General features: G+C 34.7%; 1 protein-coding gene across 2 annotated transcripts in view; it reads right to left on the bottom strand.

Moving 5' to 3' along the window:
• Positions 1-19348, bottom strand: part of Csmd3 (CUB and Sushi multiple domains 3) — a 1090649-nt gene that overhangs the window by 551371 nt on the left and 519930 nt on the right. For both annotated transcript variants that reach the window (XM_010619527.3, XM_033759931.1), the window contains one exon: positions 19083-19204. In XM_010619527.3, the coding sequence (XP_010617829.1) occupies positions 19083-19204 (122 nt within the window). The remainder of the gene's footprint in view (positions 1-19082; positions 19205-19348) is intronic.

The raw sequence follows: 19348 nt of genomic DNA, 5'->3' as shown, positions 1-19348 counted from the left end.
TTAAAAAAAAATTTAAAAAAAAAAAAAAAAAAAACCTTCCCTTGTGTTTTCATATAAGTAGAATCAGAATTCTGCTGTGAAACTTTCCTTCTTTCTGGATACTCTTATAATATTTCTACCCATTTATTTTTGTATAATGTGGAAGTAAAATGATAAAGTAATAGTTTAAAATGAACAAACATATAGTCATCAATTTAATTTAATGCTTTACATGTTTATTCAATAGTAGGGCTAAAACAGTAGCAATAAATTAAGAAAAATATCGTATTATTAATGTAGAGAAAATGCCTCACATTTTGCTTACTGTGTGTTATGTCATTCTTGTGGGAAAATATTTTGTATTTATCTCATAAAAATGATGAAAGATAATATGGAATAATAAAACATTCCTTTAATAGATTTAAATAATTTATCATTGTCTTTATTTTTCAATCAAAAAAACATTCTCTAGACAAAATCATAGTGTGTTAAGTCCAACTGGTTTATTTTCTGACGCTTATTGAGGGTTTGGTAAATACTTTAAATTAATTACAATCAACACCATGTACTTTAACACTGTGCATAGTAAGAAACCTATAAGTTTCTTACAACCTATAAGTAGGGCTGAATGTTAAGTATTTGGTAGATCTACTTCCTTTAAGGTGTGAGACATGGATTATCATAATGTATTTTGTTATTATACAAAGGCAACAGTTTCTCAATTTCATTTTGTGGACCATGGATGCAGTATTTGAATCTGTAAATTCTACGTCATTGTATCTTGTACGAAACACAGAATTCCTACTTAATACCTGCTACATTCTAGGCTAATCAAGGAACTGATTCTCCTTTTGCAGAAGCTAGTCCTCCACAATCTTGTCCACAGGATATGATACTGTTTTGTGAACCAACGACCCTTTGGTTCAAATCTCTGTTCAAAATGCTAGTGCTCATGGCCAGTTAAACTGTTTTGCTTCTCTCAGGAGCTTTCTTTTTCACCTTTGGCTTTTTTCTTCATAACAGGATATTGATTTATTCAGCCACTTGTCCTCCACTGTATAACCACATGCTTCTGGGACTGCTGATCTCACAAGTTCCTAGAGATGGGTCCTAATTGCCTTGGTAGTTGATTTCCATTTCCAAGTGATATGATTTAATGTGTTTGACTACATTCTGGTCAGTAGATGGTGAGATGAGAAGTAACCTGCTGGGAAGTTTTGTGAAACAATGTCTTGGTGTTCACTAATGCACCAGTGTGCTTTGAGGTGGTTATACTTGAATGTTCCAAGGAGAACTATTATAGTCATGTTGCAATATGCAGTTTGAGGACAGAACAGACAGTCTGAGATGCCCAGAGCTTTAAAATGGGTGTTTTTGCTGTATGCCTCAGATTTTATGCCTCTGGACAGTTATGCTTTGTTTGTCTGATATCCAAGTCCATGTGCTTAAACACCATACCATTTTGAATTTGCATAAGAAATTTTTATAATTTTGAAAATATTGTCTGTCTCTCAAATACCTCATGGGAGGGGTAGGGGAAAAGAAAGAAGAGAATGGAATTAATACGAGAAAATGAAAAAAATGGAAACAAAGTCTTTGACTAGAGGGAGGGGTGGCAGGGTTGATAGGAGGGCAGGGAAGTGGAGAAAAGAAATAAGAACCAAGATGGATTATGTATAGTGCAAATTGCCAGTGACGAATGTCATTATATCGTATACCTTAAATGTACGAATAAAATTAATTTTGAAATACCTCATATAAAATGATGTAAATTATAAATATGTTCTTTATGTTCAGCGTAAGCTTCACAAATGGTACAAAGTGATTACAGGGGAAGATATTCTCAATATAAGCTATGCATCTCCCATGGTAAAGTTTGTATATTGCTTGATTTAAGATAAACAAGAAATGTAATGAAATTTCTAGATATCATTCTATCAGGGGACTCCTGCATTAGATATGATGGACTTACCTAATTGGAACATCCTTCACTTTGATAGTGTTTAACTAAACATAATAATATCAAGCTATAGTTATTAGTGAAACAGAAGAATGCAGACTAAGTGGGAGTACAAGAAAAGCTAACGATTTAAATTCACTCCTTGTCACAGAATGTTATATTACTTTGGTCAATTTATAATTCGTATTTCCAAAGGTTTATATAGGCATTATATCAAATATAGGTTTGTAAAATAATACATCCCATGCTTCATATATAATAGGACCTCAATAAATGTCAGTTATCATAAGATAATATAATCATCCTAAGAAAGTGGTCAGGCATTATTAAGTAAGGTAATTTAATTATCCTTATGTAGGTGCGCACATGTTTTTATCACAGCTGCGGAGAATGAAGTTCCTTTTTTTTGGCAACCCTATTGTAATTCAAGGGACTTTCTCTCCAGAAATCATGCAGCAAAAAATGTCTCTTTTCTTGAAGTAGTTTTCTCCATTATGTGTGTTTCAGAAAGGCAACGAGTCAGCCTAATGTTAAGAACTACTGCTGTTACCCTGTGAGAAAATTCAGAATGAATGAAATATGTATTTCTCTGCATATATTTATGAATGATATTTATTGCAAAACACCCAGGTTTGGTTAGGATTAGGGTATGCAATGCCATGTTACACAATGCGTTTGACGTCTCCTGAAAGCACCTCTCTCTTAATACACTTGTGGACCCTGTCAACCACCCTCCACTGAGTTGGGCAAAGCGTACCCACGATGAGTATGATGCCCACTGTTGAGTGCTCTGTGGTTATTTGGAAACAGTGTGAGTTCCCTGGTCCAGTGGGAGAGTGAAGCAGAAAGGTTTCCTCAAAGAGAAAATTACCAGTCCGTGCAAAGGAAGGTGGAAATGCAAACACGTGAGAACACTCTAGGGGAGAGAGTGAAAAAAGGCCTGGAGAAAAGAAATATTCCTTTTGCTTCTGTGAGGCAAGAAGTGAGGCAAAGAAAGGCCTGAGGTCATATCAGAGAAGAGATCATGTTAAGGACTTTGAACTTTACTTTTCTATGTGATAAGCAGCACATGATGTTTTGGCTGTTGATGAAAGGGTTGTATTTCATGGTTATATGCTCATTTTAGCAGCAGGGACAAAGTGTTTTTCTATATGGGGGGATCAAACTCAGTATCTTGCACTTGTCAGGCAGGCACGCACGATACCACTGAGCTACATCCCTGGCCCAAGGGACAATCTTGACTGGAAGACAAACAGGGGTAGAGAGACCTATACTTGGAATGTAGAAATAAAGATTGAAAGAGGGGACTCAGAAAAGATCCCTTTACTTCACATAAAGTGATATTACCCTTTTCCTTTCATTATTTTCCTCTACATATGAACTCCTACTAACATACCTTTAGAAGAAAATTAATGTCTCAGAAGTTTATTTTATTACATGTAACTAGCTATAATGTTCAATTAAAACAGCAGAATATGTAGCACATTTATTAAAAATCATACATTTCAGTATAATCCTAAAATGTCACTGCTTTTATGGTGCACATTGTGCTTTGTCTTATAAATAAATACACATATATGTATACATACATGACCAATGGTAATAATAAATGCTTAATTGATAATCATTCTAAATTTTGTCTTTTTATGAAAAAAATACAAGGTAAGCTTACATCAGGTTGTAAACTAGAAAAAATATGATAGAAAAAGAGTAAAGCATGACACCTATAACTCCTCTCTTTTAGTCATTTGAAAGTAATTGCATTTTAGAGGAAAAAATCTCATTCTACAAGGTCTAAACATTGTAATACTATGCTTAGATATCATATCACAGAAGGAAGTGTCCCTGGACCCTAGGCTAGACCACTAAGCAACGAGAAATGTCACCTCAGGGAATCCTCCAGTTCATCCTTTTCACTGCTATCACGGGGGTTAAAAGTTTGAATCCTTACAAGGGCTGGTGCTTTAGAGACAGGGAGGTGAAGAGTCTGGGGATGCAGGAGGTATTGATGGAACAATAAAAGCTTTTTGCTTTGCTGTATTTTTCTATGCCTTTTGTATCTGTATGCTAGTCTTCCCCTGTAGGGGATTGCTAGTATGTAACAATGACAGATTGAATAAGGCACTACAAATGTTTCAAAGTAAAAGAAGCTACACAAAATGAAAAATGGATCAAATATTAAATCTATAACAACTGTACAAAGCTGTTCTTTTCTGTCATTGATTCATGGTTAGCTATTGAATTTATTTCACAATACACGGGAATGATCAGTTTGAATTTAAACATTTTGAAAAAAAATTCTGTAGATAGTATTTTTGGTGTTTAATAGGATTTCATTACAAATTTGTACAGGTTAAGTTGTATATATCTAAAAGTGTTTAAAAATAAATGGGCAAGGCATATTAAGTAAGTTTTTGGGGGGAATACTGGGGATCGAACTCAGAACCTTGGGCTTTTGAGACAGGCAGTGGCACCACTGAGTTAAAGGCTAAGCCCATCTTATAAAAAGAATTGTTTTTGTCTGGTTTTGTTCTACGTTAATAACAGGATATTCCTTGATTAGGATGAAGATAGATAGATAGACAAATGTTTTTATATGAAGAAACTTTAATATCAGGCTTTAAGAAAATGAAAGATTTGTTCAAAATGATTAGATATTTAACTATGATGGTGAAAATGAAACACTGTATATATATATATATATATATGTCAATATATATATGTAAATATATATATATGTCAATATATATATATATATATATATATATATGTAAATAAAACAACTGGTTCTAGTCCACTTCTCTTTGGTCTGTACAGTGGACGTTACGATCAGCCTGACATATGAACAAGCTGGGTTAATGAGATTAAAGGAAGATTCCTCTACCTCTTGATATCTATAGCGTGTAGCCAGCTAAACATCCAGATCTCAGCTGTGTTGACTTAGTTACAAGCAGCCCCTGGGAACTGATCCAGTGAGTAAGTCAAGGGTCTACTCTATTTATATATATTTACTCTCTTATTTCTATGTTTGAAAGGCCTCATTCATTTCCGAAAGAATATTCCTGGTAAATAAATTTATGTAAATATTAAGGAAGTTAGAGCACAAAGGTCTCACTTACCATGAAATCCATTGCTCCTCACCAAAATCCAAGAAGCCAAAGTTTATTCCCTGAATATATTCTTTGTGAGAACCATGGTGAAAAAAGAATGTGAAAAGGTAGATACCCTACATTTCAGTTATCAAGCCTATATTTTTATTTTGAGAAGTTAGGGTAAAATGTGAATCAGATAATATAACTTTCCTTCCTTCATTATGGAAGAATGTACTAGATTAAAAGTGAACATAGAATATAATTTTACAAAACATACAGTTTTCAAATACTCATATGCATTACGAAACTTAACCAAAAACAGCAGGTAAGATGACAGAGAAGAATGGAAGTGATCAAAGTTAAAGTAGATGAAGAGATGGGTTTGAGAGACATTTGAAAGAAGAAATAGGTTAACTACTAAGATTCTGTGATTTGCAGGGGCTTTCTATTCAATCGTTTGCCGAATTCCGGAAGGCCCTCTGTGACAAAGCCTTCCTTAGCTCTGTCACCCCCGTGTCATTCATTCTTCCTTTGCCCACTCTGACATAAGACATCTGTCGCTTTTCCAGCTTCTAACAGTTACAGGATCATCACTCACTGTTATAACTTGTACATTTTCTTTTGTTTGCATTGCTAGTGCTTTGTCATTTTCCATAGCTCAAATACCACCTATTCTTTCACTCACTGTTATAACTTGTACATTTTCTTTTGTTTGCATTGCTAGTGCTTTGTCATTTTCCAGTGTTAGCTCAAATACCACCTATTCAGAAAGTTTTCATTGACAATTCTAGGCAGCCTCCCTCTATATTCCACATAGGTTGTTCCCTTAAAATAGCTTCTGTTCATTTTTGTGTTTAACTTTTTATTATCTGTTTTAACTACGAGTAGCCTAAAGCTTCCTTATGGCAGGAAATTGTGTCTTTCTCTTTATAAAATGTGGTGTAGACATAGATTTTATATAGTGAGAATACCAGATTTGCCAGGTAAAGTCTGGGATTTATCATACTGGTATTCATGTGGCAAATATAAGATACATGAAGTTTTTCAGTGTTTGTTTTTAGATTCTAAAGATTACTGCAGGCTGACTTTAAAAGAAGGTTATAGAAGATGGCCTAATACCAAAAGGGTACAGCTACCACATTCTGTTTCTTTGCTTTCTTCCACAAAGTATCATACAGTCTGGGCAGTTGTGTGACCACAGCACGGGCTGAAAATTAAAGAGGTAAGTAAAGGGATTATACAAAACTGTAATTTTTGATCATAGGACAGCTGTGTGATTCTGGCTGTATAACGTAATCAAAGTATTCATGTGACTCTCCTTCACAATGGTTAGAGACTGCATGAACCCACATAAAAGAAGGCAAATGCTGGTAACACAGATACAATATACCTCTGTTCTTCTCTCTTCACTACTTAGCCTTGGCAGATGGGACAGGAAGTGATTTCCCAGGATACTGAGTGTAACCTGCACTCACTCTAAGACTGCCATTCAAATAACATTTACATTCTGCATCAAAATGTCCAGGTGACAGGGAGCAAGAGCTTACAGTTCTCCCCAGTTTTTCAGGCTCTCTTGACAGAAGTCTATTCTCACTGGTTAGAAGCCTGTGCTGATGGCTTCTGATGACTAATATCAACCTGTAGCCTCCACAACATATTTCAAATTCCAAACTCAGAGCTACTGAGTTAGACATTCTAATGTTAGAAGTTTGATGGAAACACTGACGCGGGCATTGTAGCTTATCATATTGTGAGAATGGAATGGTGGGAGTAGTGGTCATAGTGGTGGTGGTAGTGATAATTGTTAACAACTATTTGATTATGGCTTAAATTTTGAACGTACATATTCTGGAACCTACTAGAAATACAGTGCCCTCAAGATATGATTTTATACAATTCTTTCAAGGGCTCTATGAACAATGTATCGCTATTTTTGTTTTCATACTGGAAAGCAGAAGCCCGGGTGAGCTTTAGGCAGTGAGTCACTACACGATTATGCAATATGTATATCTGAATATAACTGAGTACTTTTTTGTATATATTTGTATATCAGTATGTGAGGAAATCTCAACATCATGTAGGTGGGAAGTGGAAGATTTAAAAAGAGACAAGTTGTGTTATATGCATGTATCCACTCCTCCAAATGACCGGAGACTTCATGAACAGCAAACATGTAGTTAAAGAAAAAAGTCGACGGACAGCATGCGTCACTTACCGAGACCCTTTTTCAGAACTATGTGTCCATATCTTTAATTCTATATTCTATATGTTTAAACAGTTCTTTGTAAATTTTGTCTATTTTTTGAAAAACATTCATTGTTCTATAAACACTCTTTGAGTATATCTAAAAAATAAGAATGGAAAAAAGAAGCAAGATGTTTATTACTTAACTATATTCTTGTTTTATTTATGGAATAATTTACTAAATATATTTCTTAAAAGCTTTATATTTAACTGACCTTGGCATATTCTAAAATTATCACTTAATTCTAAGTACTTCTAAATTCATTTCTTGAATTACTATGAAACTTTACTGAATGATGTATTTTGCAGCTGGGTATGGTGGCATACTCCTGATACCCCAGCACTTGGGATGGGACTCCAGTACAGCAAGATCAGTAAAAGTTCAAGACCAGCCCGAGTTATACAGGGAGTTCAGTTAAGGCCAGCCTGAACTACATAATAAGACCCAGTCTAAAAAATGAAAAAATAAAAAAAGATAATTTTAACTTCTGTCCAAACATCAGATAGTCTCTCTCTTTACATTTCTCTGTAGTTTCATTTACCATAAAATCATCAGAAAAATAATAGTCATAATATATGCAGGAGTTCGAAAGTGTCCCCTCTGAAATTCAGATACTGCCAATGTGATATTTAAGAGGTGATTAGGCAATTAGGGTTCCAACTTTGTGACTGAGATGGAGACACTTTGAAGCAAGGGCTCCATGCGTCATTAAGATCTCCTTCCTCACCCCTTTAACATAAGACACAGGGACCTTCCCTCTGGAGGAGGCAGCAATGGGCCACATGTTGGAAGTACGTAGTAGGCCTCACCAGACATGTGATACTGTAGATGCCTTGATCTCTGAATCGCCTGCCTCAAGGACTATGAGAAAATAACAACCAGGCTCAACTATTCTGTAATAGCAGCTCAAAATGTACCAAGGCACTAGAAAAATCAATTTGAAGAAGTTAAAATTATAGATATAAAAAGGTATACTATTAATACTATGAATGTGGGAAGAAAAGGGCTAAAGGTGTAGGGAAAGTGGGATGGGGAGGGGAAGGTTATGCGGGAAAAGAAAAAAATATGAGAAACTGAAAAAATAGAAATAAAGTATTTGCAAAAGGGGAGGGGAGGAAGGGGTGAAGGGAGGGCAGGGACGGGGAAAAAATGAGTAGAACCAAGACCTGTCATGTAAAGGTACAAGATCCCAGTAATGAATGTAACTGTGCTGTATACCTAAAATGTACCGATAAACTCAATGAATAAAATAAAGTAGTATAAGCAAAATCATCCATACATCATAAATAAAAAGAGTTTAATTATTTTGAAGTCAGTAAAGTAGGTTATGAATAACTGAGAATTTTTTCAGAAGAAAATAAACTTTTTATAATCCATTCTGTTATGGTATTTAGTTAATCCCTGTAATAAAAAATATTACATACAATATTTAATTTATATGTATCTATAGATATTCACCTAAGATATATATTTTTTGGAGGGGGGCACTAGGGATCACCTACGATATTTTTAAAAACCTAAGTATTTGTTAAATGTTTTCTGCATTCCAGATTTTTTTCTGTGTCATTCATAATTGTAACTGTGCTGTATACCTAAAATGTACCGATAAACTCAATGAATAAAATAAAGTAGTATAAGCAAAATCATCCATACATCATAAATAAAAAGAGTTTAATTATTTTGAAGTCAGTAAAGTAGGTTATGAATAACTGAGAATTTTTTCAGAAGAAAATAAACTTTTTATAATCCATTCTGTTATGGTATTTAGTTAATCCCTGTAATAAAAAATTACATACAATATTTAATTTATATGCATATATAGATATTCACCTAAGATATATATTTTTTGGAGGGGGCACTAGGGATCACCTACGATATTTTTAAAAACCTAAGTATTTGTTAAATGTTTTCTGAATTCCAGATTTTTTTCTATGTCTCATTCATAATAACCACACCCTTTGTCTTTCCTCTTGAAGAATTCTAACTTTGCATCATATTTGACACTAATAATGATGAACAGGGATATCTCTCTAATCAATAGACACAATACATTTGTCAGTTAGCTTGAAAATGGCCTGATGTTTCTTTTTAAGATTTTTCTACATATGTTTCCCATTTTACTCACTTCTTTGTCTTCTACTATTAACAACATATTCATGGTTAGACAAGAACCGGGGAAAAGGGGAAGGAATGTCCAGCTTGAGCAAAATACGATGTCTTAGTTTTACTTTCACAAGTTCTTTCTCCTTAATGTTTCTATTCCCTTAATTTTGATTATGGTAAATTGGTTTAAACTTCTTCGAATCTTTCATTTACTAACCCTTCTAGGAGTACTTGGTGATCAACCCTAATAGTAAGAAAGAAAATGTTTAGGGACAACTGTCGGCCTTCATGCTTTTCTTTAAATATTCTACACTCTATATAGATATACAGCCCTTACTATGTGTTAGAGATGGAGAGTGGAGGAGTGAAAAGACATGACATTTTAGAATATTTAAATATTATTTAATTCTATGTATTTATAAAGGAATTGCTCTGAGGATGAAAAGGAATATACTAGAACAGAGGTCAAGATTTCAAATTGTGCCTCTGTCATTTTTTAATATGTTGGTTGCACACTAGAGTTGCACTTTTTTTGTCTTCTTTGTTGACCAGATCTTCCTATTTGAAAACACCATCCCTTAAAAAATCCTCTGCTCTCCAGTTTTCTGATCCTTTATGATCACCAACTGCGGCAGGCAGAATAATGGCCTCTGAAATGCATCCATACAATAATTCAGGGAACTGTGAGTGTTACCTTTCATATTTAAAGGGACCCACACATGTAACAAAATGTAGAGAGTTTGAGATGGAAAGCTTATCCTGGATTCCTCCAGTGGTCACAATCTAATCATACAAATCCTTAAAAGTAGAAGGAAGAAGAGAGGGCAAAAGAAATAAAATGTGAAGAACAGACTAATGTTTTGCTGGATTTGATGGAAGAAAGAGACAGAATGGCCTTTAGCTAAACGCCATGTGCCTTACTATTTATGCCAAATTATCACGCAACACAGCTCTGATTATTCATATAATTCAAAGGCCATTATGTGGTTTAGGTTAAAGGAATGAAAATGCTAGATTCATAGTGAGAAAAGCATTGAAAAACTATTTGGCCTTTTGTATATTTTGCCTCCTTTTTTGGGGTAAGAATCAGGTAAGTTCCTAGGGAAAAATAACAATGACGAAAATAGTCTAGCCAATATTTTTCATAGGAATAATCATTTATTTCAATAAATATTCATTTGAAAAACTCCCATATGACAGCTACTTCATTAGATGTTAAGGAAGCAAAGACTCAAAACTTGTTTTGTTTTGTTTTGTTTTGTTTTAAGTGTCAAACTATAGAAAACAGATGAGCAAACATAATTACAGTATAATGACAACAGATAAACCAGTAGGAAGAAAAGGCTTTCTTAAGGCAGCCTGGAGGGAGGACAACACTAGCTTCCACACAAAAGTTTCAAGATTAATTGAATCCTAGACAATATCAGTAATAAACAAGGTCATGAGTTTAGACAGGTACAGACAAAGGTGGGAAAGCACCCTAGAGGAGTAGTGTGTTCCCAATCCAGAGGCTCTGGAAGTACAGTGAGGCATGGGCCTAGAATTCTGAATAGTGCATTATTCCATCCATTCAACCACACAGATATATTTTAAACACTTTATCAAGGAGAGATTATTTTACCTTAGAATGTTTCGAAGAATGACAAGACTTTAGGGTATAGAGCATGAAATAAAGACTCACGAGTTGGGGAGGTGGTTAATAATTCAAAGGAAAATAATGGATAACAGCATGAGATTTACCAACATCAAAGAATGTTAGTGAGTTATAATGGATTCATAGTCTTTGGAATTAGATGTGTAAAAAAAGAGAAGAAAGAAGTTTTTAAAATGTTTGAATTCTTAATACTGATTTTTTTCTTTTCTTAGTACTGGGCCTCAAACCTAGGGCCTCACTCTGAGCTAGTTCCAGGCAAGTTCTCTACCCAAATACCAGGAGTACTGGGAAAAGAGCAGAGTATTGGCAAAGGACCGAGGAAGTAAGGAAAATTTCAGGAAAACAGAAAAAAAAAAAAAATGGGGATGAAAAAGTTTCAGGAAGCAGGAAGTGTTCCATAATACTGAACATTCTATGTTCACGTCTTTCTTTTGTTTTACTTCACTGCTATTTTAAACATTTTTGTTATAAAACATAGCATATGCACTGTTGAAAATTAACAGGTTTTGTTAGTCCAAAATTAAAGGGAAGAATACCTCTAGTTCTCTATGCAGATGTAATCCCTTTAACACTGAGAACATTTCTTCTCGTATTGTTCTGTATGGAGATTTATTTTAAATACTTATTGTGTCTGCGTAATTAATTGCAAATAAAACATTTTAACTACATCCACCATTTAGGTGAGAAAACGGCACCACTGTAAGGAGCTGGGCGGGATCCAGGAAGGGCCGCCCACTAAGCCTGAGTCAGGAGGACGGATAACAACGGTTCAGCATCTTTCAAGTTCCCTCGCTGCCAAGCCTGAAATGCTCCAAGTGGAGGCCTCAGTTGTGTTGCCTGGCCTGAGGAATCTTCTGGTTGGTTTCCCTGGTTTTCATTCTACTGTTTATATCGAGCTCCACCCCTTCTTCCCGCTAGGTTGTCTTTGTACCCTGCCCTGGTAAGACAGCTGGTCTATGATTTCAGGTTATTGCTGGGCTTCTGCCTCAGTTTAGCTCCTTAGTCGCTCATGCACAGCAGTAGAGACCGTCGGTGATCTCTCCAAACCACCACAATGCCTCCGGACCTTGGTGTCAGCAGTCGCTACGCTCCACATCCATCTTCCTCTAAAAGCCCATAGCTGTAAGTTTTCGAAACACAGCTTCTGGTCTTTAGGAGACTCGTAAACTCTGCATGGGCGCTGAACGAGCAAGATAATCCTTAGCTTGTGATCATGAAATGCAGACGGTAAACCATTTTGATAATAAAATAAGGACCACTGGAAAGGACTGGGAACAGCCGTGCTCGTCCGCTGCAGGTATGAGAAGTTTGAGCGATCAGCTCTCGTTCTGAGTTGGAACAAACTCGGGTGAAATTCACACTGCCTGAAACGGTACCTCGCTGAAGTTCTTTCCTGTCCTACTTCCTCCACTCCCTTGATAGTTTCTCCTTGGCGTGCCTTCATAATAAATCGCCTGGATGGTTCTCCTTATCTCGGGTCTGCTTTTTGGGGAAGCGTTAACTAAGAAGCTGCTGTCTACAGAAAAGTGAACTCTCCGTGACTGGCAGAGGCCGCAGACCTGGCCCAGAAGCTCGGCAGTTTCCCCCAAATCCCAATATCGGCACCCAGGGCTTGCGCGTGTCCATGGGCAGGTTAAATGTGCGATGGGTCTGTGACAAAAGCAGCCTCAGGACAGTATGAAGAGAGGACCACAAGGATATACCATGGGGCCTGGAGAGTTTGTGGGGTGCAATGCTGAATGCATATTTTATAGTTTTAAAAAATGGTTTAAATGTTGTAGTGAATATGTGACTGCAATATTTTGTTTAATTCTTTTTACTTCATTATAAAATGGGTCTTCTTTCTTATTAAAAGAGCAAAGGAATGGGTGACCTGCCTAAATAGAGATTTCCTCTACTACTAAAGATGTCCTTCTTTACCTGATTTAAAATGGGCACCATTGCCCGTGACAAGATACGGAGAGAAAGAAACCTATCACATCACTTCAACAGAAGCCAACTGTTTGTCACGATAATATAAATTCTTAAAATAATATCTTTTCATAGCTACATGAAAAACTCAGTCACAAAGCCTGTGGTAGCTCTAGAGAAGGGAAAATATTTTAATATGCATATTGTTAATATTTATAAGTAATGTGAGGAACCAAGATATTAGCACTAATTTTACACTCTGCTAGATCAAAGTGCCTAATAACTTCCTTATTCATTATATATTATTATTTACTTTGATTTACCACTTGCTTCATATAAGAAATGCTAAAGAGGAATCACCTTTGAGTTGTGCACTCATTTTTATATTGAATAATATTTAATTATTTAGCCTAATTTTATAAATGAATTATGGTCTACTTCGATGATATCATCAATCCAAAGGCATCTTTGGAACAAAGTATAGTACAAATAATCAATGTCATACTTAACTTTACAAGATAATTTTCAGCGTACCCAGTGCCTTTTGAATAACAGGTATAATAACACAACACTCCTGTGGCATGGAAGGACATCGGGGATCATTTCTGCTTTAAAGATCTGAAAACTGAGGTTCAAAGCTGCGAGATGACATGCACAAGCATTCAGGGCTTTGAGCAGCTGTCTGTGCACTATTACTACACATAAGGAAGTAGTTCATAAATAGGTCAGGAGGCTCCAGGGTAGGTATTTGATTAGGTACACCTAAAATTAGGCCAGTTTCCTGGAGTTCTTCATTAATTCACTTAGGCCACACTAGAGCAAATTCCCTGAACCATAAATACACATGTGCACCACATTTAGAATCAAGGTAAATGCTCACAGTCTTGGAGATGTATGTATATATATATATATATACAGAGAAGGTGCTTCTAGCTAGTAATATCTAACATCATTTTTTAAAAGCAATGGTCATTCTTTATTGTTTTGAGGAGATATTTTATTTCTTCTGATAATTAAAATTTCTGTTTAGCTAGTGAGAATCATAATCTGAACTGAAGTTGACCTCATATACTTGTCTTTATTCTCCTGAATTATAGTCTCTGCTCAGTTAATTTAATCTTATTACTCACCTCCCAGTGGACTGAATTTTCCTAGTTTTGAAATTTGCTGACATCCTAGAGACATCAGCATTACACTTATTATAATCATTCAATATGGATAAAGTGCTTTCATACATTTTAAAGTGGAAAGGAAGACTGGTCCAGACCTCCAGGGAATACTGTTCTTTAATATTCTCAGTCTAGTTCTTTCCATTATAAAGGAAGGGCCGTTTAATCAAAACTTGATTTTAATATGCGTTTATGTTTATAATGAAACTTGACTTTTCAAAATGCTATAAAAATTCAGGAAATCAGAGTAAAGACAGTCACCATTGGCATGCGTTTTTAATAAACTAGCTTTTTAGAGTCCAGATATAGGTAAGGATAAAGTACACATATGATCAGTTCTAAAGGTATGGTGGAAAAGGCCAGAGTAGAGCTCTGAGAAGGGGCAAACTGCTGTGCTACCCTTAGCAATGGGCTTCTTCCAAACAAGGTCATGAGATAGCAATAAAAAGGACGTCCACGTGAGTAGCTCCCTGCCGCAAGGTTCTTGGATCACAACTACAGAAAATAAATATAGCAGACAGAAGAATATTTATACATTTTTAAAGGTATAGGGTAAGAAAAGCAAGGAAATGCTAAAAGAATTGTATTAAAGTAAGGATGTACCCAGGAAGACTTCATAGGAAGAATCAAGGAAGTCCTTGGGGTTACTGCAATACCAAGTCTCTAGTTTTGATCCTGGAGCTAAGATCATATTTAAGCATTGGGAAAATCACTTTATCTCCCTGAAATCTGTTTCCTTACATGAAATGTGAGACGATAATTATACTTAGATCTTAAGATTTGTAATAAAGCTCAAGTTAAATATTAGGTAAATGGAGTTCAGCATGAAGTTTTGACAGGGGACTAAGGGTTAGTAATAGGGTAATAGCCACTACAGATCTACTTTAAATAATTCTCTTACAGACTAACTTTAAGTTTCACAGAGATTGCTATATTTCTACTACTTCATCTTATCTAATTAGCCAAACATTTATCTTTTCTTGGAGAAAGAAAGGTATCATGAAATTTGAAATAGAAACATTTCAATGCTCTGCAATCAGAGTTGAAAATCCTAAAAGTAGAAGTCTTATGAATCACTCTTGCCAAGGGAACATCCCCTTTTCCCTTTTTTGAAGCTCCTATACAAATTCCCCTGAAGCAATACCTCAAAAAGAAACATTTATTATTCTGAATACTAACATCTTCTCCACAGCCAAGCAATCCATAAAACTCTCTATAGCGCGAGAAATAATGAATACGGTGGCCACTACTAACATGTGAATGTTAGCTTGTAATAAGGCTGTTCTGAGCTGATGTGTACTGAAAATGTTAAGTACACAGTTGGCAGAAAATACCCACCACAAATGGAAAAACAATAAAATAAAACAAATCAAAAATTCTATTTGCCTAAACAATTCAGCATTTTTGTTTCAATTTAAAATAATATCTCTCTGTTCATCATGAATTGAGTTAGGTTTAGCAGTAGATACAGAAATAACAATGAAAATATGTACATGAGTGGATGTTGGATACATAGATAAACAGGAGTACTTTTATAAATTTTCTGCAGCTATGAAATATTTTTCACTTTAGTGAAGACTTTTTCTTTTATTTTTTTCTTAAGAACTCTCCCTTAAAATCTATGAATCTAAAATTTTCAACAGATTTTCCAGAGTTTTATTTATATTCAATCAATGTAATATTTTAATATTATACTAGGAAGATAATAGATGACTTCTTTTTGAAATTTAAAAAACATGTGAAGGGAAAGTGGTAGAGAAGAACAGATACAGGCAAATTTTCATGCCTTCATTTCACACCAGGATCTAGTGCTGAATGTCTCTTAATGCAAAAGCAATTAATTCAATAGCCAGTTTAAAGTACCAGTTCTACTATATTTAGCTTGCTGCTCTGAAGAAACTGTCAATTTTATTCATCATTCAAATGCTACTGAAGCTTGTGAATCACAAAGTAATATGAGAAATGTATACTACTATAAAATTTTAACCATTATATTTCATTTTAGTGAAATTAATTTTAGTATTTATAAACTGATCAATAACAATGATTATAATATAATGACTTGAAAGTTAGCAAAACACAGACTTCTATAAATTATTAAACCACATAATCAAGTATATAATTATTTATAAGGTAAATGTAATAACTGAAAGGAAGCATATTTCTTGAGAAGATGAGAACATTTGGGAATAATATGATGTTAGGTGATCTTACTTGGTATCAGGAAGTTATTATTTTATTATCATCAGTATAAAACCTTATTATATGGTATTATGGTCTCTGATATATGAAAATGAGAAACGATGGTGTGGGACTCAACAATTATGCCTAACTTTATATAGTTTGTATGCAACAGATATGAAACAGTTCGTCAGTTTCCTTCACTTTCAAATTTCAGGTATTTGCATCAACCGTGGACTTATTTGTGATATTTATGATACTGTGATTGTTTAAAAAGTGAGCAAATGTAAAGATAAATAGGAGCAGCAAGTAATGAAGAAAATTATACATCGCCAGGGACGAAGGATCTTGGTTAATTGTCCTTTAAACCAACTAGAACAGCTGTGTGTCTATAGGTTTTGCTGCTTTCTGGAAAGGGTTCTGAAGTAGTAATCTATGAAAATTAGTACTCCCTAAAGTGCTTTCAAATTATGTGTATAATCTTTTAGTGCATTGTGAAATTGATGTAATGAGGTATGACCAACTTTAAAACATCAATAAATTACAATCAATTAGAGTGGATAATGCAGAAGTACATTCATTTAGTATGAGAAAATGTGTTGTGTGTATGTAACTGTGTGTGTGTGTGTGTGTGTGTGTGTGTGTGTTTGAACTGGCCCACTACATAAAATATACTTCTCACTGTGGATCATGTTTAAACATTATTGAAAAAATTATATAGGAAAATATAGATAAACTATTAGATCAAAAGTTAATGTATACATTCTTTTGTTTGATAAAAGTTTCGAGCAACAAAATTAAAATATGTCCTTCTTAGAATATAATTTGGACTTCTGAGAGGAGAAAAAGAAAAAAGTTTTGCAGACTAGAGAAGATAAACAAGAAGATATATGACAACTTTTGTGCAACTTCAGGAAGCTCAGCAATGAGACTGATACAAATTTATAAACAAAAACAAAACATTAGATAATTCCATATCTTGATGATAATTATAGGTAAGTGCTGTGACACAAAAAGATTTCTGTCAGTGTGAGGTTAATATGATGTGTTTGTTACATAATTGATAATGGATTTATTTCACGCTTACTTAAATTTTAAAGAAAGATACATCTTAATGTGAGATACATCTTTGTACATACATTGTATCTTATAAAGTATGCAGCTCTGACCTTTACACAAGTTATTTAGTACACAAGTTATTTAGAGGTATCTCTTTTGTACACAAATAGAAGTATCTCCCTCACAGAGACCTTATGAGGATAAAATAATTCTTAAAAGCAGTTTGAAAACACGCTGAGCTGGGGGTGGTGGCAAGTGCCTGTAATCCCAGCACTTGGGAGGCTGAGGCAGGAGGATCACCACAAGTTTGAAGCCAGCCTGGGCTACAATGGAAGACCCTGCCTCAAAAAATAAAAAGAAAAAAAATGGTGATAGTATTGTCTCTCATGTCATTAAGTATTCATTTTTATTATTGTCCAAGGTCTTCCTCATTTTTTAATTTTCTCAACAACCAAAAATTTGCACAAAAATTATTAAATAAATATTTGTTTTCTTGCATTGAATTCATGACATAAGTTGATTGGATAGAATGAGTCCCTTTCTGCAGCTGGGGTGTTGGATTTAGTGAGTTTTTCAAGTTTATGGAATCCTACATTTCTGATCTACATCTGTGTTTGTTTGTTTGTTTGCTTGCTTGCTTTTAAAATTCATCAATCCAGGCTCTCTTAGAGAGTAATTTTAATTGACCAGTGAGTAGATCTTAACCGAGCCTGCTGTAGGAAGCAATGGATGTGAAGAACTTCGTGGAAATCACATATAGTTCTAGGAGAGAGTATGTACTTTCTCTAACAAAAGTCACATAACATATTCCAAGTACTGTACACACTCTGTACGTATTATCACACTTGCTTCTCATAGCAATCCTTAAAATTCCGGCTCTCATTATTCACATTTCAGAGATAGAACCAACTGCAGAGATTGAAGAATTTAATACTATCAGGAAATTATAAATCAGTATGCGAACTACAATCTGAACCAGTTTTATGGCTTTCACCACTAAAATTTGTAAAACTCTAGTCCAAAGAAGATATCATATAATCTGAGGATCTGAGAAAAATTTAAATTCTTTGTATTTAGGTCCTTTCTATCCGTATAAAAGCACAAATCACAAGGAGAAGCAGGATAACAGGAGCAGGAAAAGAAAGCTAATTTTTTCTGTGGCTTTTATATTCATTCAGTGTTATAATTTTTTGAAGCCTCTCACCACATACATATTCAGATGTACTACTCATCTTAGAATCAAAGAGAAAGACAATGCAGCTTTTTAGAATATCCACAGTATGAGTCCTCTATTAGTGCAGAATAAATTAAAGCAGCTATTTCTAATAAACAGCTCTGTGCTCTGCAGCAAGAGAAAAACACTCAAGTGAAAGCAAGGTATGTGCAGAAACGTGAAATATCTGAATGATGTGTCAGGCAAGAAGATAGCAAGTGAAAAGCCATTATTTCTGGCTCTCTTTTTTTATTCTTATACTTACACCTTTCAACCTTCAAAGACGTATCTCGTAAGCATTCATTGGTAATCTTAATGTCTTTTTCTTTGTATGTTACGAGAGGAGAGGTCCATTACTTTTATTGTTCCCTAATTTTTAAGTGAATTTATTTCATAAGTAGAAAATGTTGCTGAAATCATACTTCAGTCATGAATTTTCTGTGCCACACTTTCTTCATATTCTCTTAGCCCTGCCTTTATGATCATGCTCTTTAGTCACCGATGGTTTTCCCTTACCTTATTTGTATTCACTGCTGTGACGACCCAGACGCACTGTGCATTGCTGTCATACTGGAATGGAAAGTTGGGAGACGTAAAGGTACCACTTGGTCCTTGAAGGTTAGAGCCACACGTTTTCACTAAAAGAGAAATTGCAATTTAAAAGCTAGGCATATATCACGTGTACAATCCTAGGAATAAAATTCCTTTCAACAGACTTGAAAATCAAAATTAAAGAGTGAAAATCACATCAAAATGTGTTTTATAGTATTCTAATATCACTT

Source organism: Fukomys damarensis, unplaced genomic scaffold (genome assembly GCF_012274545.1).
Source record: "Fukomys damarensis isolate Sample0158 unplaced genomic scaffold, DMR_v1.0_HiC HiC_scaffold_5, whole genome shotgun sequence".
NCBI lineage: Eukaryota > Metazoa > Chordata > Mammalia > Rodentia > Bathyergidae > Fukomys > Fukomys damarensis.
Note: the sequence above shows the minus strand (reverse complement) of the source record. Positions and strands in the feature narration are given on the sequence as shown.